The sequence below is a fragment of the Carlito syrichta genome, unplaced genomic scaffold (genome assembly GCF_000164805.1).
Source record: "Carlito syrichta isolate Samal-C Ts95f unplaced genomic scaffold, Tarsius_syrichta-2.0.1 Scaffold169207, whole genome shotgun sequence".
Taxonomy (NCBI): domain Eukaryota; kingdom Metazoa; phylum Chordata; class Mammalia; order Primates; family Tarsiidae; genus Carlito; species Carlito syrichta.
The window spans coordinates 483,909-509,405 of record NW_007113303.1 but is presented as its reverse complement, the minus strand read 5'-3'; the positions used below and the strand labels follow the sequence as shown (position 1 = coordinate 509,405).

Below are 25,497 nucleotides of genomic sequence, written 5' to 3'. Positions count from 1 at the left end.
CAGCCTTCCAAGCAGGCTGGAACTACAGGTGCGCGCTACCATGCCCGGCTAATTTTTTTTTGACTTATTGTGGAGATGAGGTCTCGCTGCCCAGGTGGGTCTCGAACCTGTGGGCTCAGGCAATCCGCTCACCTCAGCCTCCCAAAGGCGCGGGATTACAGGCTGAGCCACCGAGCCCTGCTAATTCCTGGCATTTTACGATCTCTTTTCTGGGCTCGTGGCTTGGCTTCATGCTTCTTTGGGATGCTTGCCACTCTTCTTCCTGGTTGTAAGTATCAGTACCTGTCCGCTGACCAGGTGCCCAAGGCTGGGCTGGCGCAACCAGTGTGTGTGTCTCTCGTTGCTTTCTCTGATCACATCACTCCAAGGAAAGACAGGACGCACAAGGCTACGCCTTCAACTTCTGTTGCGAGGTATTTAGTGACAGTTGAGGAGTGGCTCATTTTGTGGTGGAAAGAGACCTCTGCCCCGAGCCGAGACGAAGGATGCGCAGCAGGGCCACCTGAAGCCAAGCTGCCTCCAAGTGTCCCCTGGCTACAGAGCGGGGTGGTGCGCCGAGCGTGGGGAGACGAGCCTCAGCAGCAGTGTTGTGCAGACTTTGAAACGTCCAGAGCTTTGCCTGTCATGAGCGAAATCAGCTGCTCTAAAAGTTGCCTGTCTTCCCCTCTCCCGTTTTGCCTGGTGTGTGTCTGCTGTACCCGATAACCTGTCTGGGTCCCGTCATTTATTGAAAAGGCCAAGCATGAGAACTCAGCCACCAGACTGAGCTTTGTGTGTGACTCACTGTGTGGACTTGGGCCAATGGCTGCTCCTCCTGTGCCCATCTTCACATCTATGAAATGGAGCGACTGGGGCCTGCTTCGTGGGTGATGATGATGTGTAGATAACGGCCGCTGGTCTTTAAGCTTCTGCTTTTCTGCTGGCTGCGTCTCTGTTCTTTGTGTGCCGTGTTCCTTCCACCCTCCCCTCAGAAGCCTCACCCTACCACTTTCCATTATGGAGCCATCAGTGAAAATGTCCAGCTTGAAGAGGAACTAGGAGGCAAAGAGAAATGTAATTATGGTATAAAAGCTTGACTTGGAAAAGCAATACTTAAGGAAGCGAGAGTTTCGAATCTCATCTGACAAAGAGTAGATCTTATTTAAGGGAAAGATTTGAGATATTTGGGACCAGTCGTCCCTAACCCGTGGCTGAAGTCAAAACAGAACAAACATTACTTTTCATTTCTCCAGTGTGATTTAGTAGAAAGACCCTTAAAGCCGGTCATCCTCCCACAGAGACTCGATGAACAAATAAACAAGAGTCTCCCGAGTGGGGCCAGAATCAACAAGGCTGCTGCAGAGTCAGGAGGGAATCATGCTGAACTTTTCAACCCAGACTCACGTTTCCTACGTTTTGGAACAAAAAAGATGTCGAATTGAAGTTAGATCTTGCCATTGGGGGCATTTGACTATCTGAAGGTGCTTTTCTTGACTCTCAAAGGTAATTAGATACTTGGTTTTGTAGCGGAAGTAATGATCACAAAAAATGTTCCTGTTTTTTCTGGAAGTCAGGCCCAAAGTCCTGGCAGTCGGGGCACCTGATAGAGCGGCTGAGCTCGTGGATCTTGTGTTGTGGCCAGTCTCTTCTCTTAAAATAGCACAGCCCCCAAGGGCCTCACTTAACTCTCTCTGAAGGATGCGTTCGTGGGTATAATTTTGAAATGTTGGCAAGCCTCTGAGAATTAGGCTCGTTCTGAGAGTCCGGACTGACTTCCACGAGCCAGGCAAGACTTCAGAGACTGTTTCCATGGTTAGCTTCCATATGCTTGAATATCGTCTCTCTGCTGACCCTCCCTTGTAATCTCTATCCCTGTTTAAGTTACTCTGGGAAGATGCTGTGATCTCAAAGGGTATGGCCAGTGGGATAGTTGAGAATAGGCAATACACACAACATTTTAGGATCTTCTGACATTACACCCTTCTTGAAATTTTTCTTGGACACCTGCTAATATTAGCCAAATATTTTTGTAGGCTCATTACAGATTTTTTTATCTACTCAAGTTCTGGGCTTCAAAAGTTCAAGTAACTAAAGAAAAAAATGGATGACCGGTAACCCAGAGATGGCTGCCAGTGCTGTGCATTTAACCAATTGATGATTATTTATTTGATTGTTTGTGTTGGACTCCACTCTGTCGCCTAGGCTGGAGTGCAGGGGCACACTCATGGCCACCCCAGCGTTGACCTGCTGGGCTCCGACGATCCTCTTCCGCCTAAATTGATGTTTTTAACAAACCCTAGGGTGGTCCATGTCTCTGCACGCAGTGCAATGAAAAGATCAGGAGGCTGCCACCTTCACCCATGTGCTTGGAGGGTGCTGCGAAGAGGAAAAATAATAATGAACAAAAAGCCGTCTACAGATCTAATTAGCATTCAGGGCATTCAAGGTTCATTTCCAATAGCAGTCATTAAAGCTGCCACCCATCACATGATGACGTGTCCCAGGCACTTGAAAATGTCTTAATTGCATGATCTAAATTCTTCATACACCCTGTGGGGAGGAACCTGTTCATTCCATTTCATGGAGAAGCCACTGAAGCCAAGAGATTGAGGATCTTGCCTAAGGGTCTTGACACCAGAAAGTAGCCAAGGTAGAGTCTGAACCCAGACGTGGTGGTTCCTCACCTAAGGTGCTGTCCTGTCTGCTACCCTCAGCCTGCAGCAGGACTCCATCTCTGTGACTCAGGGGCCAGATGCGGTCAGTCCTATGGGGAAGAGGTGTCTGCCGTCCTCTGTCAAGTGACCTTCAGTGAGAGACCCCTGCCCTTCCCCTGGGCCCCGTCAGATGGTAATGGCTGTGCTGAAAAATGGCGTTCAGGTTGTTGCTTTGTAACTCTTTTTCCAGCTTTGTAGTCAAATGAGAAACATTGAATTGAGGATCAAATTGGCACAAGTCCGCCCATCAGACTCAAAGTCTCTCCGTTCATGTTTGGTAATGACAGGAAACTTCAGAGGTCTTTTGGCTGAAAGCAGCCAGGGATGTGAAATAGAGGACTAATAAGGTTTTCACACGTCTAATGCTCAATGTCACTAATCATCAGAGAAATGTAAATTAACACCACAATGAGGTCATAATGGCTATTATTAAAAAGTCAAACAGTAACAGATGATGGCAAAGATGCAGAGAAAAGGGAAAGCATATGCAATGTCGGCGGGGCTGTAAGTTAGTATAACCTCTCCAGAAAACAGTTTGGAGTTTTCCCAAAGAGCTAAAAATAAAGCCACCATTCAATCTAGCAATCCCGTCACTGGGGATCGACCCAAAGGAACATAAATAGTTATAGAATAAGGGTACCTGTACCTGTATGTTTCTTGCAGAACTAGTCACAGTGACAAAGATCTGGAATCAACCTAGGTATCCATCAGTGGATGGTTGATAAATAAAATGCGGTATATATACCCAATGGAATACTTTCCAGCCATCAGACATAGTGAAATCATGTCTTTTTCAGCAACGGGGATACAACTAGAAATCATTATCTTAAGTGAAACGGAAAGACAAATACCGCATGTCTCACTCATAAGTGGGAGCTGTGACATAGACTGAATGATACACAGTGGAGACTCAGGAGGGCGTGGAGTGAGGGAAGGTGGATGATAAGAAAGTACTTAATGGATACATTGTACTTTGCGAGTATTTGGGTGACAGACTAAAAGCCCTGACTGCACCACTGTGTGATTTATGCATGTAACAAAATTGCACTTGTATCCCAATTTTTTAAAAAAAGGGGTTTTCAAACATCTGGGTTAAAGCTAGATGCACCTGTTCTACTTTGGAAAGTTCCTAACCAAGACTGGTGAAGAGGTGTAAGGTGAGCTTGGAAAACCCATCCTGCCTGTCCTCGCAGGATGCAGGCCTGCTCCACTGGTCCCTCTGAGCCTTCCCCTGCGGGCACCTATCCTAACCCCCTCTCACAGTCCATCTTGCCAACCTAGCACTTATTTGTTGGGGTGACTTTAAGTTACTCATGAGTGAATCACCTTTTTAGGTTTTCCACGTAGAATTTGTCCACAGAGGCGGTAACGAGCCCTGAAAACAGGTGTATGTATAAGATAAAAGTCTGTTTCTGGAATGAATTTTTTTTTTTTTTGAGTTGGAGTCTCACTCCATCGCCCAGGCTGGAGTGCAGTGGCATGCTCACGGCCAACGCAGCCTCGAACTGCTGGGCTCAGACGATCCTTTTGCCTCTTCCTTCTGAGTAGGTGGACCTACAGGCACGCACTACCATGCTTGGCTTATTTTTTAATTCATTGTAGAGATGAGGTCTCACCAAGTTGCCCGGGCTGGTCTCGAACCCCTGAGCTCAGGCAATCCTCTCGCCTCGACCCCCCAAAATGCTGGGATTCCAGTCTTGAGCCACGGTGCCCGGCCCTCCAAAGGGAATTTAATCAAGCAGGGTGCCTGGGGTCCCTGTTGAGTGGATGGTTCTGGAAGAAGGACCTCTCAGCCGTGAAACCTCTCATCTGCAAGGGATGGCTGCAGGGGTGTGCCGTACCCAGCAGTGACATCACAGGCACCCGAGGGAGAACTCGAGTCAGCCCTGCCTGGGTCCAGATCCCACTTGATGCTCAGCAAGCTGTGTGAAGTGGGCAAGTTATGCCACCCATGTGCCTCGGTTTCCATTACTATAGGATGACTTGCTTATCTCATGAGACTGTCAGAGGAGTGGCTGAGTTAACATCTAGGGAGCAGGCTGACGCTAGGTGCTATTACTATTATTATTATTATTTTGAGTTGGAGTCTCACTCTGCCCAGACTGGAGTGCAGTGGCCGTTCCCGGCCACCGCGGCCTCAACCTGCTGGGCTCCGGTGATCCTTCCACCTCAACCTTTCAAGTAGCTGGAACTACAGGTGTGCGCTATCACGCCCGGCTAGTTTTTTGATTCATTGTAGAGATGAGGTCTTGCCAAGTTGCCCGGGTGGGGCTCGAACCCGCAGGCTCAGGCAATTTACTCACCTCGGCCTCCCAAAGTGCGGGATTATAGGCTGAGCCACCAAGCCCGGCCTAGGTGCTATTATTATGTTTAAGGATTTGAAAGAATACACAAAAACATGATCACCTGATGGTAGCGAAGCACAGAACATCCTTTCCAAATGCTGAGCACAGAAGACTTGAGAATCCGCACACAAGCTTAGATCGTGTGGATTTGAGGGAGAGCTGGTTTGGAAGTCAGCAGCCCAGCTTCTCCCTGCCCAGGTGGGATGCTGGCCTAGGAGGAAGGAAGGGTGAGAGCCAGCTACCTCAGTCTGGACACCCCTAGAGCCCAGAGCCGTCCGTTGGCTGAGGGGTCCTGGGTCCGTCCGGGCCGCCTGCCTCCGAGACTCAGTTAAAGTCTCAACAAAGGTACATTTGGAGTCCAGGAATAAGCACAGCCCATGTTAGGAATGTTTCTGAGATGGAAAAAATGTAAAATCTGAAAGGAAGTGTGTAGGCCTAATCTTACATGTTTATCAACATTTTACTGCAATTTATGACATTGCTGTGAGCACGAGATTAGTATTTTTTTTTCTGGGAAGTATAAAATATATTTCTTTTTTTTTCTAATCCCTTTCTAGAGTACTTTAAAACCAGGATATTTCTATCTTAGAGTTCTGGAAAAAGACAGCCAAGGAATCTCTTTGTTAACTTGTGCTTATCCGTGTTTAAATGTCTCTGTTGATCTCACTTTTGCTGCTTACAACAGAAAACTCAGTAAACAACACAATGAAGCTGGACAAGACCAGTACCATGCTAATAACTAACATGAAAAATAGGGAGCTTTCTGTTCGAGAAGGGTCCCTCATTCCCAGGTCTTCACAGATCAACGTTGAAAGCGTGATTTGAGGTGCGGGCTCAGCACACAGGCCTGACCCATAATCGCCTAGTTCCTTGTCCTGTTGGTGCTGTTTTCCAGTCTGCCTGAACTCCAGGGGGATTGTGTGGCTAAATCTTGCCTCCCACTGAGACTCAGAGGAGCCTGTCATGTTGGCCAAAAGCTCTTAAAAAAGAATCCAAGCTGGCAGCGTTGAGTTGCCTTGGTCTTACCATAGCGTCTGTGCTCACTTTCTGCTCACTGTGGACTTTCATAAATAAGCAAGCCTGAATGATGGCAGAAGCGTGGATTTATTAACTTAACTCAGGCTTCCAAGGAGAACATGCACTGCCAGTCCACAAGAGAAAATTCATTACGGAGAAGCCCGATGGCATCACGGGATAACGGGCTTCCAAAGAGGTCTTTGGAAGTGATATACGACGCTGGCCATTCTTGGGATGGCTTGACTTTCCTCTTAGCCAGCATCGCGGGGCAGGTGAGATTGAGCTGTGCCTTCCAGTGAGAGGATTTTCCTGTTGGAAAGGCGGGAAAGAGCATTCCAGGGCAAGGGACAGTGTAGGTGCGGGCATGGAAAGGGGACCGGAGCAGAAGGTCGGGCTTGCAAAGGGGCCTGTGTGCCAGATAGAAAACACGGTCTGGTTCTTTGGATCATTGAAGGTGTGAGCGCAGGGAATGTTGGAGAAAACATAGCTTTGGGCATGGTTATGTTAAATTTGCTCATCAACAAGACAGGAATAAAACCTTTCATAGAGTGATTCTATGGCTCAAAATAGGTATGAAGAATTAAGAAAAAGAAACGCAGGAAGCAAAAGTGGTGGTAGTTCTCAGCATGGAGCTTTAAGGTGGCAGAAATTTGAACCGATGTTACCGTCTTCATAAGGAAATGGAGTGTCAGCACATAGACGCTTAGAAGCAGCTGCTTTCATTATTAGCAGTGATCTGAAAATGACTTTTTTTTTTTTTGAGTCAGAGTCTCCCTCTGTCGCTCAGGCTGGAGTGCGGTGGCACACTCACAGCCACTGTAGCCTCGACTTGCTGGGTTCAGGCAATCCTTCCACCTCAGCCTTCCAAGTAGTTGGAACTACAGGGTGCGTGCCACCACACCCTGGCTAATTTTTTGATTTATTGTAGAGAGGAAGTCTCGCCAAGCAGCCCAGGCTGGTCTTGAACCCTTGGGCTCAGGCAATCCTCTCACCTCGACCTCCCAAAGTAATGGGATTACAGGCTGAGCCACCACTCCCAGTCGGGTTTTGATTTTTTATTCCACTATTTATATACCCAAAAGTAGAACTGCTACATTATATGGTAATTCTATGTCTAATATTTTGCACTTAATGTTTCCCATACAAAATTCATTTTTTATTTTTTTTTTAGTTAAGTCTCACTCCATCGCTCAGACTGGAGTGCAGTGGCCGCTCCCGGCCACCGCAGCCTTGACCTGCTGGGCTCCGGCGATCCTTCTGCCCCAGCCTTTCAAGTAGCTGGAACTACAGGTGCGTGCTGCCACGCCCGGCTAGTTTTTTTGATTTATTGTAGAGATGAGGTCTCACCAAGTTGCCCAGGTGGGTCTCGAACCCGTGGGCTCAGGCAATCCACTCACCTCAGCCTCCCAAAGGCGCGGGATTACAGGTGAGCCACCGAGCCCGGCTACAAAATTCATTTTTAATGCAGTTATTCCACAGTCAGCATTATATACAATGATAGCATGATTTAAAACTCCAGCTCTTCTTAAATTAGGCAGATTACTGTTCTGGATGGCTAGGGCTTTAATAGTTCTTCCAAATTCCTTTATTTAAAGTCTAAACAAAGACAATGCCGAGTTGTATTCATTTGGGTACAAAATACATTATTGAAAGTTGTGAGACTTGGGTTGTTTCTGGATTTTTTCAGTGGATGCACACAATTCTGCCTCATTAACAAGTGGATGACGGTTTTGAGTCAGAGCTAGGAATACAAAGAAACACAGCTGTAGAAAAATAGCCTTTCCAAGGTAAAGCTGGGTAGACACAGGTTGATGTTTTAATTTTGGTTTGGCACTTTGGAAATGCCAATGGATCTCAAGACTACCTTGGTTTTTTTTTGTTTTTTTTTTGTTGTTGTTGTTTTTTGAGTTGGAGTCTCACTGTCGCCCAGACTGGAGGGCGATGGCCGCTCCCAGCCACCGCAGCCTCACCCTGCTGTGCTCTGGTGATCCTTCCGGCTCAGCTTTCCAAGTAGCTGGAACTCAGGCGCGCGCTACCACACCCGGCTAATTTTTTTTATTTATTGTAGAGATGAGGTCTCACCAAGTTGCCCAAGCGGGTCTCGAACCCACAGGCTCAGGCAATCCACGCACCTCAGCCTCCCAAGGCGCAGGATTATAGGCTGAGCCACTGAGCCCGGCTAAGGCTACCTTGTTTAAAGCAAATTGCAACACAGACCCGACCAGGATTTCACCTGGTAGGGCCCAATGGAAATAACTTTTACAACAGAAGGACTTGAGCTTAAAGCCTGGCTGGACCATGGGACAGCTAAGGGACTGTGGGCAGGTTACTGAATTTCTTTGAGCTTGCAGGGCTGCACCATGGTTGGAACTCACAAACATGGTAATAATTTTCACTGGCATTCCAGGTTTCTGGAAGATTGGAGGCGTGATGGAGAGAATGGAGACCATGCCTAATTCTGAGTGATAATAGCATGCATGTGCAGACTGTGGGCTTTGTGGCTGATAAGAAGTTCGTGTATATAGACATGAACCCAAAGCAGTTTGTACTCTGTTTCGTGTGTCAAAATAACCACTATAGCACAGGTGCTTTCCCCCCACATTTCTGAAAATACTTGAAGCTAAAAATGCAAAAGACAGGTTAGCCCTCTGGCCCCCATGTCTCCTCAGTGCATACCCTTCCAGTTTGGGTTCACAGGGGTGGGGAGGGCCTAGGCATTTCGGCAGGCAGTCACCTGGCCTCCCGAGAAGCAGTGTCTACCTCAGAGCACCCACTGATGCCTGGGGGTGCTGGGCTCAGACCAGCCTCACGGAAGCTGGGCCCTCAGTCCTGCGTGAGAACAACACCCTGTGTACTTCTTACCTGCATTCCCTGTCTCTTGCATCAGCAATACTCCTACTCCCAGGTGGCTCAGGAAGCAGACTTTCCACAGTGATGGCCCGAGAGGGACCAGCAGAGAGTCTCCACGTCCTGGTGACGTCACGGATGGTGTGCCTGTCTTCGGAGTGCCGCAACCGTCACATTTTTCAAAAGTCCTTTACCAGCCTGGGCAACATAGCAAGACCTTTTCTCTACCAAAAACATCAAACATTTAGCCGGGTGTCGTGGCACATGCCTGTAGTCCCAGCTGCTTGGGAGGCTGAGGCAGGAGGATTCTGAGTCTAGGATGTGAAGGCTGTGGTGAGCTGTGATTGTGGCACTGCACTCCAGCCTGGACAATAGAGTGAGACCTCGACTCCAAAAACAAAACAATATCTTTGAGCTGAAACAGAATGTGCAAAGAGATTACCAAATCAAATAACTTTAGTTTGGTTTAAGGGAAAACACACACACAATATTTCCGCAAGAGAACTGTTTCTTCCAGTTTTGGCTGTCTTTTTTTCCAAGTTGGGGTCTCTCTCTGTTGTCTGGGCAGGAATGCAATGGCAAGGTCACAGCCACTGCAGCCTTGACCTGCTGGGTTCAGGTGATCCTTCTACCTCAGCCTTCCGAATAACTAGAACTACAGGCATGCGCCACCACACCCAGCTGGTTTTTTTTGCTCATTTTTTGACTTATTGTAGAGATGAGATCTCACCAAGTTGCCCAAGCTATTCTTGAACCCATGGGCTCAGGCAGTCCTCTCACATGGGCCTCCCAAAGTGCTGGGATTATAGGCATGAGCCACCGCACTCAGCCCTGCATCACTAAGTTTAAACGTTTTTTTGTTTCTCTTTCCCACAGGCAATACCTAAGGGAAATCCGTTTGTTCTTCAGATCTCTCTCTCTCGTACACACACACCCCCACACATGCACATCTAACCTTTGTTCTAAAACCCAGCAAGAGAAAAGCAGCCCAGCCCGCTGACTTTGGCCATTGTGGTCCTAGTACCTGAATGTCCTCAGGCTTCTGTCCCCTTTTCCTCCCCATTTGCCTTCTGAATTTGCAGCCACCAGGCCCCTGCCCTGTGGGTCTGCGCCCTCCTGTCCTACCTCTGACTGTCTCGTGTGCTCTGGCCCCGCAGGATTTGTCCTACAAGGACCGGCACTGGCACGAGGCCTGTTTCCACTGCTCGCAGTGCAGGAGCTCGCTGGTGGACAAGCCTTTCGCTGCCAAGGAGGAACAGCTGCTGTGCACAGACTGCTATTCCAACGAGTATTCGTCCAAGTGCCAGGAATGTAAGAAGACCATCATGCCAGGTCAGGACGTGCCCCCTTCTCATGCCCGTTTAGCCTTGGCCCTGGGGTGAGATTTTTCTTGGGCCCATTGTCCGCAGTGACAGCTCCTCGTGTGGACTCCCCCATTTTTAGGGCCCTCACGAAGCAGGGGTGTGATGGGTTCTATCCCTGGGAGGAGGGGACTCTTTGTCTGTGGGGCTGAGGCAGGGTTCTGCAGCCGAATCGTCATAGTGATTGGGGGTTGTCCCCTCTGAACACACGTCCCCTCTTCAGCCCCACTGTTCCCCGATAGATGCCTTCTCGTCTCTTCCAGCTGCTGAATCTGGATTCGTGTGGTTATTTCGGCGAGTGTGCGTGGTGCCCTTGTGCGCCTGGTCCTCTGCCCTTGTAGACTTGAAGTTCTAGACAGACACAAGAAAAGGGTCCAATGGCAGCTGGGTCAAATACTAAGGATAGGAATAAGTGACTTGCTTGTTGATGATGAGAGGATCGGACTGTGTCCCTTGTGGGGTTTTTTTTTTTGGGGGGGGGAGGCTTGTTTGTTTTGCTTTTATGTAGGAGAGAAGAATTGTTTACTTTGCAGAAACAGTGAACAAAAAGACATGGAATTTTTAAACACGATTTAAAAAGCAAATCTTGTTAGACTCATCTAGACATGAGGATGAGGAAGAGTGCCTCAGAGAAGAGCCTAAGACTTTGACCCAGCAGCAGAGAAAAGGCAGAGCAGAGGGTGTGTAAGACCAGCAATGTCCTTGCAGGGCCATCAGAAGGGTGGCTGGAGGGTAGAGCTGCCTGCCACATTTAGCAACTGGAAACCCAGAGTACTCAGGTAAATCTGAATTTCAGGAGTTTTTGTTTTTATTTTTTTGAGTTGGAGTCTCACTCTGTCGCTCAGACTGGAAAGCAGTGGCACACTCACCGCCTGCTGGGCTCCGGCAATCCTTCTACCTCAGCCTTCCAAGTAGTTGGAACTACAGGCATGTGCTACCACGCTCAGCTAATTTTTTTTTGATTTATTGTAGAGATGAGGTCTCGCCTACCCAGGCGGGTCTCGAACCCGCGGGCTCAGGCAATCCACTCACCTCAGCCTCCCAAAGGCGCGGGATTACAGGCTGAGCCACCAAGCCCGGCCATGTTGGTATTTTAAAACCAAGTTCGTCTTCGGAAGAATCCCATGTCATACGGCAGCTGGAATCGCATTGACCTGTGAGGGAATGAAGGCTCAAGAATCAGTGTCATATGAACTCCTTAGTGGAAAGCCCTGCTGAGCTCCAGTTTCTGATTTTATATTTGGTTTGCTTTGTTTTTGCCAGTGAAGAGTTTTGAGCGAGAGACTGACATATGGGTAATACTTTAGAAAGATTTCATGTAGGATAAGCAGTGACAAGTTTTTAAAAGGCAAGGGGATAATTTGGCCTTCCATAAGGTGGCTTCTTATCGCTACTACGTTTCTCTGGTTCATACAACTTAAAAACAACCACAACTTACTATGTCAAGGAACAGAAGTGCCCGGGCTGAAACAGCCACAGCCTTCTGGGCTGCTGGACAGGAAGGCAGCTGGGAGGGAAAAGAATCAGAGGAAGGGCTACGTGGTGACTTCAGAGGGGCCCTTCTGAAGTCCAGGCTCCAGGCCTAGGCCTCTCGCAAGGTCGTGTGGGTGCCACGGATGGTGGAGCCTCGACCCCAGGGCCATGTGACAGTGGGAAGGGAAACTGCAGCTGCATTGGGCCAGGGTGGCCTGTAGTCCTCCCCACAGAGAGTCGTGAGCAGGTATAACAGTCCCACAACAAAAGGAACCACGACATTACTTGAAAAACAAATGAAATGGTTTTTCTGGACAAGAGCCCAAGGAAGCTTCCACTGGGGACTCCAGGAGCTGTTCAAAACTAACCCTTAGCACCAATCATGCTAAATAAAATACACGTATTTCCACGGATCGTTGAGTTTTCCACCTGTCTTGACCTGTGTCAGGCAGGTTCTCCGGAGAAACTGAAGCAACAGGAGATACATACACGCACAGATAGGGTGGGTGTGGCGTTCATGTGTGTGAGTGTATGGAGATTTATTTATTTTAAGGGACTGGCTTATGTGACTGTGAGTCTGGAATCTTCAGGACAGACCAGCGGGCTGGAAGCTCAGGTCGGAATTGATGCTGTGCCTCCAAGTTGTGGTGCCTGAATTCACAGAGCAGCAGGCTACAGGCTCTCTGTTGCTGTCCTCTTGAGACACATCCCTTCCCCTTGTGGGAATCTTTGTCTTCGACTGCTTAGACGAGGCCCACCCGGTAGTGGTGGGTGTCTGCTTCACTCAGAGTCTACTGATTGCAGATGCCAATCACATCTAGAAGGCATCTTCACAGCAACATCTAGACTGGTTTTTGTCCAAGCACCTGGATCCCATAGTGTTAGCCTAGCCAACTTGACACACAAAATTAACCATCGCACCTTCCATTTCTTGTGGTGTTTATCTGAAAGAGGGGAAACAAATGATCAAATAAGTAAAAACCCAAAACTTCAGCTTTGCGGAGGTAAACTGCTGAATGTTTGAGAATTAACCCACCTGCGTGCTCTTCTATTAAGAAATAAGGGGGCCAGGTGCAGTGGCACTGCCTGTCATCCCAGCACTTTGGGAGGCCAAGATGAGAGGATTGGGAGGTTTGAGACCAGCCTGGGCAACTTGGTGAGACCTCGTATCTACAATAAATCACAACAACTAGATGGGTGTGGTGGTGTGCACCTGTAGTTCCAGCTACTTGGAAGGCTGAGGTAGAAGGATCACCTAAACCCAGCAGGTCGAGGTGCGGTGGTTGTGACCATACTGCTGCACTACAGCCAGGGTGACAGAGTGAGACTCCGACTCAAAAAATAAAAAATAAAAAAAGACAGGCCGGGCTCCGTGGCTTAGCCTGTAATCCCAGCACTTTGGGAGGCTGAGGCTAGTGTATCCCCTGAGCCTGGGGGTTTGAGACCAGCCTGGGCAACTTGGTGAGACCTCGTCTCTACAACAAATCACACAAAAAAACTAGCTAGGCGTGGTTGTGTGTGTCTGTAGTTCTAGCTACTTGGAAGACTGAGGCAGAAGGATCACCTAAACCCAGCAGGCCGGGGTGCGGTGGCCGAGAGCGTACCACTGCACTTCAGCCTGGGCGACAAGAGTGACACTCCAACTAAAAAAAAAAGGAAAGAAAGAAAGAATGGAAGCTGGGGTGCAAAATTCTTGATTTCAGACTCTGGGGTAGAAAATGCTATGTAGTAATAACAGAGCCAGAGTTACTGCCACGAAGTGGATATTGCGTGCAGGGCACCTGCTGCTTTACAGAGTCCAGTTTAATCTTCACAGGGTCACTTGAGTTGGATGAATGGCTTTATTCTCATTTTATAGAGGCTTCTGCCAGAAGGAATGGACTGGGCACCACACGCAGAGTGTCTAGAAAAATCGTGGCGCGTGCAAAAAAAAAAAAAAATCACTAGATCAAAGCACTTGCCTCCTTGCTTGGGTTTGATTGTCTTTAAAGTGCAACAACCACTTCAAGAAGAATAGCAGTGACAGACAGCATCAGTGTAGCTTTTGATGTGAATTTATTTTATAAGCCAAGAGGCAGTTCTCAAGGGCAAATCCCATCCGCCAGCTCCTTACCCCACCCAAGTCAATTTTCTGATGAGGGTCGGAAATCTGGGATGCCATCAGGAGCCCTCGGGCAGGGGTCACCAGTTCTCGTTGTGCAGAGGTGTGGCCAGGTAGCTCGCAGGTGCACCACCCCCTCTGAGCAGCCTCACGGGACTGTCACTAACCTAGTCCCTCCTGAAGCGGTGCCCCTCCGTCTGCTGAAGACTGGAGAGCAGATTCAATTAGAAGGAACTCTCCTGCCATCTGCTGGCGATGTCTCCTGCCCCAGATGTGCATGTGCCCTCCGTGAGTGCCCCGTGCATTCCCTGCACGTGCAGTTTCCCGACCACTGGGGTTGCTGTAAGACTTGTTCAGGGCCCTGCCTAGTGTTTCTTGGGGTCGGTCTTCAGCGAGAGTCATGGTTGCTCCATGTTCATGGCAAAATCCTTTGGCTTTTGGCCTGCTAAATTGGGGTAAATTAGATCAGGGATTCAAAGAACAAGTGACAAAGGAATACAAGGGAAAGAAATCCCTGGAAGCTCAGAAGATCATTCTAAAGTGCACATCAGAGTTCTTCCACCATTTTTCCTCAATGTCAACTGCTTAATGTAATTGTTTTAGGATTCATCCCTCCATAATTGAATTTCATAAAGAGTATACTTTAGATTGGAAGGACACTATGTGTCACCACCCCACATTCTCTCTCACGGACTCTCCCCTACATCCTGCATTTTTTTTTTTTTTTTTGGAGTCTCACTCTGTTGCCCAGGATGGAGTGTCGAGGCATACTCATGGCCACTCCAGTGTCGACCTGCTGAGCTCCAGCAATCCTTCCACCTCAGCCTTCTGAGTAGCCGGAACTACAGGCATGCACTACCACGCCTGGCAATTTTTTTTTTTTTATTGTAGAGACTCAGTCTCACCAAGGTGCCCAGGCTGGTCTCGAATCCGTGGGCTCAGGCAATCCACTCGCCCTTGGCCTCCCAAAGTGCTCGGATTACAGGCTGAGCCACTGAGCCCGGCCATCCTGCATATTTGTAATCTGTGGAAGGCTGGGCATAGTGGCTCATGCCTGTAATCTCAGCACTTTGGGAGGCCAAGGCGAGAGGATTCCACTTGAGCCCAGGAGAGTTTGAGACCAGCCTAGGCAACATAGTAAGACCTCATCTCTACCAAAACCACCCCCCCAAAACCAGAATGAATGAATGAATGAATGAATTAGCCGAGTGTGGTGTGCCCATGCTACTTGAAAGGCTGAGGCTGAAGGATCGCCTGAGCCCAGGAGGTTGAGGCTGCAATGAACCATGATCATGCCCCTGCACTCAGGCTGGACAACAGAGTGAGACCCTGACTCAAAAAACAAACAAAAAACCATAAAGTAAGAATATAATCTGTGGAAGGTGGGGCTCAAAAGTCAGGTCTTAGAATTACAGGAAGCTGAGAGCCGGCCCCCAAAAGCGACATCTAGTAAAATAATCATGTGATGATTCCCAGCACATTCCTAATTACTCAAGACACAGACATTGCCTGAGCAGCCTTCCAGCCAGCGAAGCTATAAAGCTAACTGTGTTCTTCAGACCATATTGTTTTGGGACTTGGAGCCGAGGCCTAGTTTATAGACTCCAGTACACATCTGTGTTGTCTCAACAGCTGCCACCGGGCCTGGGCAGCTTCAGCCTGATTCCCCCTCATTCCCTGACTCCAAGTTGAAGTTGGATGTATGTGCCCCAGGAGTTGGCAAAATTTTCCATCCAGAACCAGATAAATTTTTTGGGCTTTGTGAGTCCTATAGTCTCTGTCACAACTCCTCAATTCCTACCACTCTAAAGCTACTCTGTTGTGGGAACTTGAAAGCAGCCACAGACACTAGAAGTTAGTAAGTGGGCACGAATGAAGTCCACTAAAACTTCATTGAAAAAAACGGAGCCATTTGACCCCCAGGCTGGCCCCTGCATTGGGAACACTTTTCCGTTTTCTTCTTCCATTATGCCCGTTTCTCCCAAATCTTCCTTCACTTCTGCTTTACACAAAGGATGTCTGCAAACATCTCCACTTTGGGTTTTTTTTTTTTTTGAGATGGAGTCTCACTCTGTCGCCCAGACTGGAGTGCAGTGGCTGCTTCTGGCCACTGCAGCCAACGACCTGCTGGGCTCCGGCGATCCTTCTGCCTCAGCCTTCCGAGTCGCTGGAAATACAGGCGGGCGCTACCACACCTGGCTAATTTTTTGATTTATGTAGAGGTGGGGATCTCACCAAGTTGCCCAGGCGGGTCTCGAACCTGCGGGCTCAGGCAATCCACTCACCTCGGCCTCCCAAAGCGCGGGATCACAGGCTGAGCCACCGAGCCTGGCCTGAATCACCTCTTTCTATAAGTACACTTTGCTTTGTAAAGTATGGAAAAGTCAGCAGAGCCTTTGCTGTGAGTCGAGCTTGGTGGTGGCAGGGGTGAGTCAAGCCTGTCAGTTCTCCAGGACCTTGATTTTCTTGGAGAAATGATAGCAACATGTCAAACGATAATAGTTATTCGAAAGAAAATGGAATGGCACAAGGTGAGAGAACTACTAAACGGAATGCACAAGTAATACACACGGACTTGGATTGCCGCACCCAGCACGGTGCATACTGCCACGGGGACACGTCGCAGCTGGCGTCACACAGCAGCCGCGTGGAGTGAGTTTGGTCCAGGCTACTCTCTGTGTCAGGCTCAAGGCCCCAGGCTCAGTCACACCCCAGCCACGTCCGACACTAAGCCAGTGGGGGTGTTCACTGGCAGGTGTGCAGCAGAAGGATGTAACCCCTATATTCCAGAATTCTCCTTGAGGATCTGATCGAGGCCAGATTTCTTTCTCTGTTTTGCAGTATGGAGAGAGATTTGACTTTTTTTTCATTTAACAAATATTCAGTACCTACCGTGTACACGTATCTCGCTAGGAGTTGGGTGTACGGCAGTGAACCAAAATTCAAAGTCCCTGCCCTCCGCAAAACAGGAACCTGTCCCCCCTTTAGAGGTGAGCCTTCCTGACCCGAGTGACCTATGAGACTCAGGCCAGGCTGACGTCACGCCACTATTCTCTTCCTGACCCCACGACAGGCACTCGCAAGATGGAGTACAAGGGCAGCAGCTGGCACGAGACCTGCTTCATCTGCCACCGCTGCCAGCAGCCCATCGGCACCAAGAGCTTCATCCCGAAAGACAGCCAGAATTTCTGTGTGCCCTGCTACGAGAAGCAGCACGCCCTCCAGTGTGTGCAGTGCAAGAAGGTATCTGGGATTTTCCCTCAGCCCTTCCCCAGGGTTTGCCTCCCTGGCCCCCGGCGGTGGGTTCTCCCTTTCTAGGAGGCAGGAGGACACCGGTGGCACTTGGCTGGCAGGAGAGCTGTGCCTGTACGTTCCGGGCACGGGTCCATGGGGTCTAGGATCTGGTCCTTTCTCGAAGACATGAGCCCGGTTTTGCTCTGGGATCCAAATTCCACTGCTGCGTCTTTTCTCATGCTGATGATTTGCTGTTAGAGCTAAGGAGGAACTCACTGTCCCAGAGCTGTCTTTTTAAGCTGCTCTCTGTGTGAACCAACAAGAAACCAACTGCTGAGCTTGAGGGAGAGAGAAAAGGGGAGGAAGAAGAGGAAAGCGGGGGTGTGAGAGAGGCGAGGAGAAAAGTGTTGCCCCCCCCCATTGGGGCAGATCATTTATTTATTTTTATTTTTATTTTTATTTTTTCTGAGTCGGAGTCTCACTCTGTCGCCCAGACTGGAGTGCAGCGGCCGCTCCCGGCCACTGCAGCCTCGACCCGCTGGGCTCCGGCGATCCTTCCGCTCAGCCTTCCGAGTAGCCGGAGCTACAGGCACGCGCTACCATACCCGGCTGATTTTATTTATTAAACTCACCTACTTTATTATGTGCTGCATCTGCCATGGCTCCGTTGGGGTCAAGAAAAGGACCCGCATCGCTGTGGGAAGCCATTTCTGTCCTATCGACTCTGTCCCTTGAGATCTGTGCCCTTGGGAGCATGGCTGAGGTTCCTGCTGTGCCCTCTCTTGCACACGAAATCCTGTTGGGGGTGAAGTTCCCATCGTCCCCACACCATTAGGACGATCTCACCTGCGGAGTTGACCCCCCTGTTCCCTGGGCCCTGGCAGCACCCGGTGTGGGACACGGGGGGACACAGGCCGACTCTGTGGCTCCCACCCTTCTGCTGACTCTGCTCCCTGGCTTCCTCTTTTCTCCCTGAAGGCCCCGCCCTCACCTGGGGTGCTGGGCCGAGCCTCCCTGATGCTGCCGCTGTGCCTGGAATCTGGGTTAGACCTCAGCACCCAGCCTCCCCCCTTTCTCTCCACACCTTGCAGAGTGCCAGACCGGAAGTTCATTGGCATTTGGCCTTTCTGCCTTGTTTCTGTTTTGTTTCCGTTTTTCCTTGCTGTTATTTTATTCTGCTTCTGTTTTCTCTCTTGTTTTTCGTCATCCTTAGAGTGAGCCCTCTCTCCTGTCTTTTTTTTTTTTTTTTTTTTTGAGTTGGAGTCACTCTGTCACCCAGACTGGAGTGCAGTGGCCGCTCCTGGCCACCACAGCCTCTGCCTGCTGGGCTCCGGCGATCCTTCCGCCTCAGCCTTCCAAGTAGCTGGAATTACAGGCACGCGCCACCATGCCCGGCTGGTTTTTCGATTTATTGTAGAGATGAGGTCTCGCCAAATTGCCCAGACGGGTCTTGAACCCGCGGGTTCAGACAGTCCACTCACCTCAGCCTCCCAAGGCGCGGGATTACAGGCTGAGCCACCGAGCCCGGCATCTCCTGTCTTTACATTAAGAAGCCTCTTCTCGGTTCCCCTCCTTTTCTTTAAAAAAAATTTTTTTTTTTTGAGTTGACGTCTCACTCTGTCGCCCAGACTGGAGTGCAGTGGCCTCTCCCAGCCACCGCAGCCTCGACCTGCTGGGCTCTGGCGATCCTTCCACCTCAGCCTTCCGAGTAGTTGGCACGACAGGTGCATGCTACCATGCCCAGCTGATTTTTGATTTATTGTAGAGCTGAGGTCTCAGCAAGTTGCCTGGGTGGGTCTCCAACCCATGGGCTCAGGCAGTCCACTCACCTCGGCCTCCCAAAGCGCTGGGATTACAGACTGAGCCACCAAGCCCAGCTAAAATATTTTTATTTTAAAGATGTAGATACAACTCAGGAATTAGGTTTACAAATGGACGTTGCGCAGGTAAAATTTGGGCTGCTTTGCTTTTCTCATCAAGAAGTCCGTGTGCACTGCCTTTCTTCCCCCTCGTCTTTCCTGCCTGTGTGTTCCCTGCGGTTGCCCGCCCGTGTGTGCCTGGTCATTACATCGACGCCAGAAACACCTATTCCTCACAGCATGCCCTGGGCCCTAAGACGCGGACACACACACTTGGCCGTGGTCTCGGCGAAAACACACCCCAGGGTCAGAACAGTCCAGTGCACGTTGGGTGCCACAGAGGAGAACAGAGTGTCGGCAGAGTGTGGAACGGGAGGACCCGCCCAGCCTGAGGAGTTGGGACCAGGGTGTGGTTGAGGAAAGGATTCCCCCGAGAAAATCACACGTATGTGGAGACAAACCCTGGCTAGGTGATGCAGGGTGGGAAGCCGGGGGGGATGGGCCGAGCATTCCAGGCTCAGGGAGGACAGAGCATTCCAGGCAGAGGAGACCCCTCCCCCCGACAGGCTCCTGGGTCTGCATGGACATGTCACAACCCGATGTGTTTCGCATAAGTTCTGTTGGGGGGAGATTTATAGGAAGATGATTATGGTTTAATGAAAAGAATATAGAAGGGGGTCAGTCCGTTTCTCTGGCCCCAGTTGACTCATCCATAAAATGGAAGTAACAGCTTGCTGACTTCACAAGCTTTATGCAAGGACCGAGGAAGTGACCGGATGGTATCGCAGCGTTCAGAAAATAAAAAGCAGAGCAAAGTGGCTGTGGCCCACTTCCCCTCTGTCTTCCGTGGCTGCCGTTTGTAGGCCGAGGCCCACCAGCCTTCCTCTGGTAGCTTCCTCAGCTCCAGCAGTTGTCTACTTTTTACGTGACTATCAGAAGCAACATTTGGGAAAAAACCAGGCCAGGCTTGGTGGCTCAGCCTGTCATCCCAGCACTTGGGGAGGCCGAGGCGAGTGGACTGTCTGAGCCCACAGGTTCGAGACCAACCCGGGCAACTTGGCGAGACCTCGTCTCTACAATAAATCAAAAATCAGCCAGGCGTGGTAGCACGTGCCGGTAATTTCGGCTCCGCGGAAGGCTGAGGTGAAAGGATTGCCGGAGCCCAGCAGGTCAATGCTGGGGTGGCCATGAGTGTGCCACCGTGCTTCAGCCTGGGCGATGGAGTGAGACTCCGACTCAAAAAACAGCAGCAGCAAAAAACTAGCTAAGACTGAGGTGCTGGTGGCCAGTTTCACCACCTGGGGCTTTGCAGCTTTTCACAAGAGTTCTAAGAATGAGATTTTCCCCAAAGCTTCCAAGACACCCGTCCGTTCCTACAGCGTTGGCGAGTACCAGTCCTGGGTGTCTTTCACGCCTCATCCTTCTTCCACCGCGAGTGGAAGAGATGAACCCCCTCCACGCCCAGGCGCAGGGTTAGAATTCAGACCGTTCCTTGATGTGGTCTCTGACGGCAGCCCCTCTGCTGTGCTGCCTCCCAGCTCAGGGATGGGGGCTGTCCCCTCGACACCTACCCCTTGGGTCCCCAGCATCCCTGGGAAGGGCCGAGGGCATCCTCCAAGGACCAGTTTCACTAACGGGAAAGTGGGGGCTGTGACACTGGAGTGGAGATGGGTGGAGGGGTGTAATGGGCGACTCTGAAATGAGTAAAGCCGTTTCTTAGGGACTTGAGCAAGCTGGACATTCTCTGGCCGAGGATCTTGCGTCGCCTGCTGGCGGTCACTGGGACTGGGGCGTCTGCCCAGCACAGCCCACGTTCACTCTCCCTCTCGCCACCTGCAGCCCATCACCACGGGAGGCGTCACGTACCGGGAGCAGCCCTGGCACAAGGAGTGCTTCGTGTGCACCGCCTGCAGGAAGCAGCTGTCCGGGCAGCGCTTCACGGCCCGCGACGACTTTGCCTACTGCCTGGACTGCTTCTGCGACCTGTATGCCAAGAAGTGTGCTGGCTGCACCCACCCCATCAGCGGTAAGCGTCCTGGGGTGCCCCTGTGAGGCGTGCTGGGGAGCTAGACAGGGCCTAGCCTTTGAGACTGTGGCTAGATCTGTACCCCTTGGCGCCCCAGGGCTCTGAGCACAGCCCTTTTCTGCCTGATGCTTTCCTCCCCTGGGTGCCCTTGAAAGTAGGCCACCGACGACTTCCTCTCCAGCTCACCTGGAGTCATCGGCCCGTCTCAGGGCTATCAGATGGGCCATCGTCTGCTTTGGGTAGGATTTCCCCAGATCTGCAGGCTGGAAGTCTGTGAACCACATGGGCACAAGAGCGCTTGGCATTTCCGGGCTTCGTGGCTGGACTCCTATCCTTAGAAGTGCTTCATGGCACCTTGGAGGGACACTTCCACCACAAGGCCATAGCTGTGTGAGGGTGGGGGGCATGTGCTGTTTTTTCATACTGTATCCCCCTCCAAAATTTGGCCAGGTGAGAGCCCAGGTAATTTGGTGTGACTCTTCTTAAAGCTGTAAGATATTTGCGAAAAGAGAGTTGAGACATTTGGCCAGTATACACTCCAGCAGCAGAGGCAGTGTGGTGCTGGAAGGACACAGGAACTTGCTGGGTTCGAGTCCCAGCCCTCTCACTAATTTGCCGAGGAGGATTAGTTCTAAGGTCTCTCCCATGTGCAAGGATGACACAGCCGAGATGATTAAGTTATAATAGGATCTAACTTGTGAATTAGACTCCTCACATAAGGCTGAGTAGCCAGGGTGATTACTTTGTAATATGGTTGATAAAACCATTATTTCTGGAAAGAACTCTCTGTAGTGGAATTCATGATCCAGATTTCACCAGAATCAATTCCAACTCTGAGATAAGCCTGTGTATGTGACTTTGTCTTATTTTAGGTGGGCAGGAGCAGTACAAACCAACTCTGTTATATCAGTGACCAGTGGACCTCGAACATTTGATGGGAATTAATCATCAAACACAATGGCTGGCCTGCAGACCAGGCATTAGATTAAATGTAAACAGGCCAAAGAAATTCATTGTGGAGGACAGATGGCTTCAGATTGAAGTCCTTCAGACTGAAGTCCTTCCTACTGCTACACAGATCAGTGACTGGGTAGGGAGCAAGAAATGTGTATTATGTAACAGCACAAGACATGTTCTCTCATGTGGATTTCAAACCCTGTCACATCAAGGTGACAGGTTCGTTCCTATCAAAGGAAGGTGACAGATATATGGAATACAGAGTGACCTGGCCAAATGGCCTTCCCGTGTGGCTTTGCAATGATTATATAGTCACATTTACACACCCGTATGCTTGTTCTTGACTTTCTTTTTCCTCGGCCCTGAAACCAAGTTCACCTAACTCAGCTAACTCACCTTCCCAGGTCACTACAACAGTCCTCTCATGTATAATCCAGAGTTCATTACATCCCATGTGAAACTAAACTATAAAGGAAAAATCACAGCATTTAAAATTTCCAGCCAGGCACAGTGCCTCATGCCTGTAATCCCAGCACTTTGGGAGGCCGGAGGCGAGAGGACTGCCTGAGCCGAGGGGTTTGAGACCAACTTGGCGAACTTGGTGAGACTCATCTTTAAAATAAATCAAAAAATTAGTTGGGCGTGGTGTTGTGTGCCTGTGGTCCCAGCTACTTGGAAGGCTGAGGTGGAAGGGTCACCTGAGCCCAGCAGGTGAAGGCTGCGGTGGCTGTGAGTGTGCCTCTGCATTCAAACCTGGGTGACAGAGTGAGACTCTAACTCAAAATAAAATTTTCTGTGTTAAAATAATCTATTTCTGGTTATGTATATCTACCAGATTTCTCTTGGAATCGTTTAGGGGGATAAATGCGGTCTTTGCCATAACATATTCACTTTTAATACTGTTGGCACAGTAACTTCTATTGGGGTAGGTGTTTACATCACATTATAGAGTTTAATTTTATAATCTACATAAAAGCAACTTTAAATGTAAAGTGTTAGGATGTTAACTGTAATTATTGCGGAATTGAAAAAATAGGAAAACTAATTAAAAACCTTTTCTCTAAAACAGGAGAGTTAATTCTCTGAAAAGCAGGGACTAATGTTCAGGGACATACTGAGGAACTTAGAAATTGTAGCTAAAATGTACTTGTAGTCAGATTTCTAAACAACTGTGCAAGACTGAGAGTTTAAGTTTCTAACAGATCCTTACTTATTATTTTCTCTCTTTAACAAAATCTAAATTATTTTTGTAAATTGGAAGTTGGAAATTAAGCATCGCCAGCTTTTTACGTGTGGCGATGCTTAATTCACACATGAATATAGGTGGTCCTCATTATTCACAAAGTCTGACTTTCCAGAATTCATGCACTCACTAAAACTGATTTGCAGTCACAAATCAATACTCAACGGCACTTTCAGGGTCATCTGCGTACATGCACAGAGCAGTGACAGACCTGTGCCATCCGATGCACACATTCCCAGCTGAGGCAGGACAAGGTGACACTGCCTTCATGTTTCCTTTGTCATACTGTACATAAGGGTCCTTTTCATAGTCTACTTAGGGACACATTTTCCACATTTTTGTGATTTCCGTTGGCAAGTCTGCTGCTCCAAATGGCCCCCAGGCAGAGGTCTGTCTGGTGTCCCTAAGCACGAGGAAGCTGTGGAGTGCCTACAGAGAAAATACATGTTGGATATGCTGCATTTAAGCATGAACTCGAGAGCTGCTGTTTGATGTTACCGAATCAATATATACTGAATAAGGTGTCTTTAAATGGAAACACGCCTGAAGCAGTTGTTTTATATTGATGAGCTGATGGGAATGTTGTGACCAGAGGCTTGCAGGAACCTAACCCTGTTTTGCTCTTAGGAGCAGTAATTAAGCATTTGTTAATTCAAGGTTCATGGGAACACTATGGAACGTAACTGCCAGAATAACCAGAACAGACTGTGCATACATCTTCCCTTAAGAATAATTCGTCCCCTTTGGGCTTATCTATCTCGCTGGCATTTCAGGGAAGATACTGGGGCTTCTGAAAGACTTTCAACCTGGGACAGTGCCCACATAGCTCCTGTTATAACCCACCCTCTTCCTCCCCTGCCCGTGTTCCTCCTGGCCCAGCTCCACCCTGTAGCAGTCCCACCAAGGGTGAAAGGAAGGAGAAACATGGAATGGTAGGAATGCCAGGGCACCCTTGAAACGCCTTCCTGGCTCTGCAGCTAACTCAGAGTGATCAATAATGCCAAGAAGAAAAGCTACCGCCTTCCAACCCTCTGGCCTCAGCCCCTAAATCAAGTGAAAGTGTCACCTCAACTACTGGCTTTCATACTTGGCTGTGCACTGGAAACATCTGGGGAGGTTTAGAAATGACTGGGGGCGGGGTCATGATTTAATTGATATGAGCTGTGAATTAGTCATTGGAATTTTTTTTTTTTTTTGAGTTGGAGTCTCATTCTGTCGCCCAGGCTGGTGTGCGGTGGCACTCTCACAGCCACCCCGCTGGGCTCCAGCGGTCCCTCCTCCTCAGCTCCAGTGGTCCCTCCTCCTCAGCCTTCCAAGTAGCCAGAACTACAGGTGTGTGCTACTGCTCCTGGCTAATTTTTTTTTATTGAGGTCTTGCCAAGTTGCCCGGGCTGGTCTCGAACCCATGGGCTCAGGCAATCCACTGTCCTCGGTTTCCCAAAATGCTGGGATTACAGGCTGAGCCACTGAGCCTGGCTGTTGTTGAAATTTTTAAGAGTTTCCAGGCAATCCAGGTATGCAGAGAGGTTAGGACCACCTGTCTCCACCACCGATGGGGTTCTATAGGATAGCGCACTGAGCGCTAGGTCTTTCATAGCTTGTAGGAGTCTAGAATTGGTGAAGGTGATTAATAGCCCGGGAACACTGGTAATTTGGTGCAACTCTTCTTAAACCTATAAGATGTTTGTGAAAAGAGACTTGAGACGTTTGGCCAGTATACACTCCAGTAGCAGAGGCAGTGTGGTACTGGAAAGGACACAGGAACTTGCTGGGTTCGAGTCCCAGCCCTGTCACTAATTTGCTGAGGAGGATTAGTTCTAAGGTCTCTCCCATGTGCAAGGATGACACAGCCGAGAAGATTAAGTTATAATAGGATCTAACTTGTGAATTACAGACTCCTCACATAAGGCTGAGTAGCCAGGGTGATTACTTTGTAATATGGTTGATAAAACCATTATTTCTTGAAAGAACTCTCTGTATTGGAATTCGTGATCCAGATTTCACTAGAATCAATTCCAACTCTGAGATAAGCCCGTGTATGTGACTTTGTCTTATTTTAGGTGGGCAGGAGCAGTACAAACCAACTCTGTTATATCAGTGACCAGTGGACTTCGAACATTTGATGGGAATTAGCCATCAAACACAGGCCCAGCAGCCACAGTGAAATGAGTTACTCCTTTTGTTTAAAATATCAAATGGCTTTGTCCACGGCCTGTAGCTTTCCACCATCTGCTCCCCTCGTGTTCACAGCTCCACCTTCTTCACTGTGTTCCTGCCTCACTAAACCCTGACTCATCTGACCCTGCTAGCTAAGTTCACACGTCTGACATGTGTCTCAGGT

The 25,497-nt window shown here is 49.3% G+C and overlaps 1 protein-coding gene across 4 annotated transcripts in view; it reads left to right on the top strand.

Annotated features, from left to right (window-relative positions):
- FHL2 (four and a half LIM domains 2) overlaps window positions 1-25,497 on the top strand; it is a 36,838-nt gene that overhangs the window by 10,252 nt on the left and 1,089 nt on the right. For 3 of the 4 annotated variants that reach the window (XM_008051250.1, XM_021709208.1, XM_021709209.1), the window contains 3 exons: window positions 10,060-10,234; window positions 16,911-17,080; window positions 20,770-20,956. In XM_008051250.1, the coding sequence (XP_008049441.1) occupies window positions 10,060-10,234; window positions 16,911-17,080; window positions 20,770-20,956 (532 nt within the window). The remainder of the gene's footprint in view (window positions 1-10,059; window positions 10,235-16,910; window positions 17,081-20,769; window positions 20,957-25,497) is intronic. The other variant, XM_021709210.1, reaches the window with a different exon arrangement.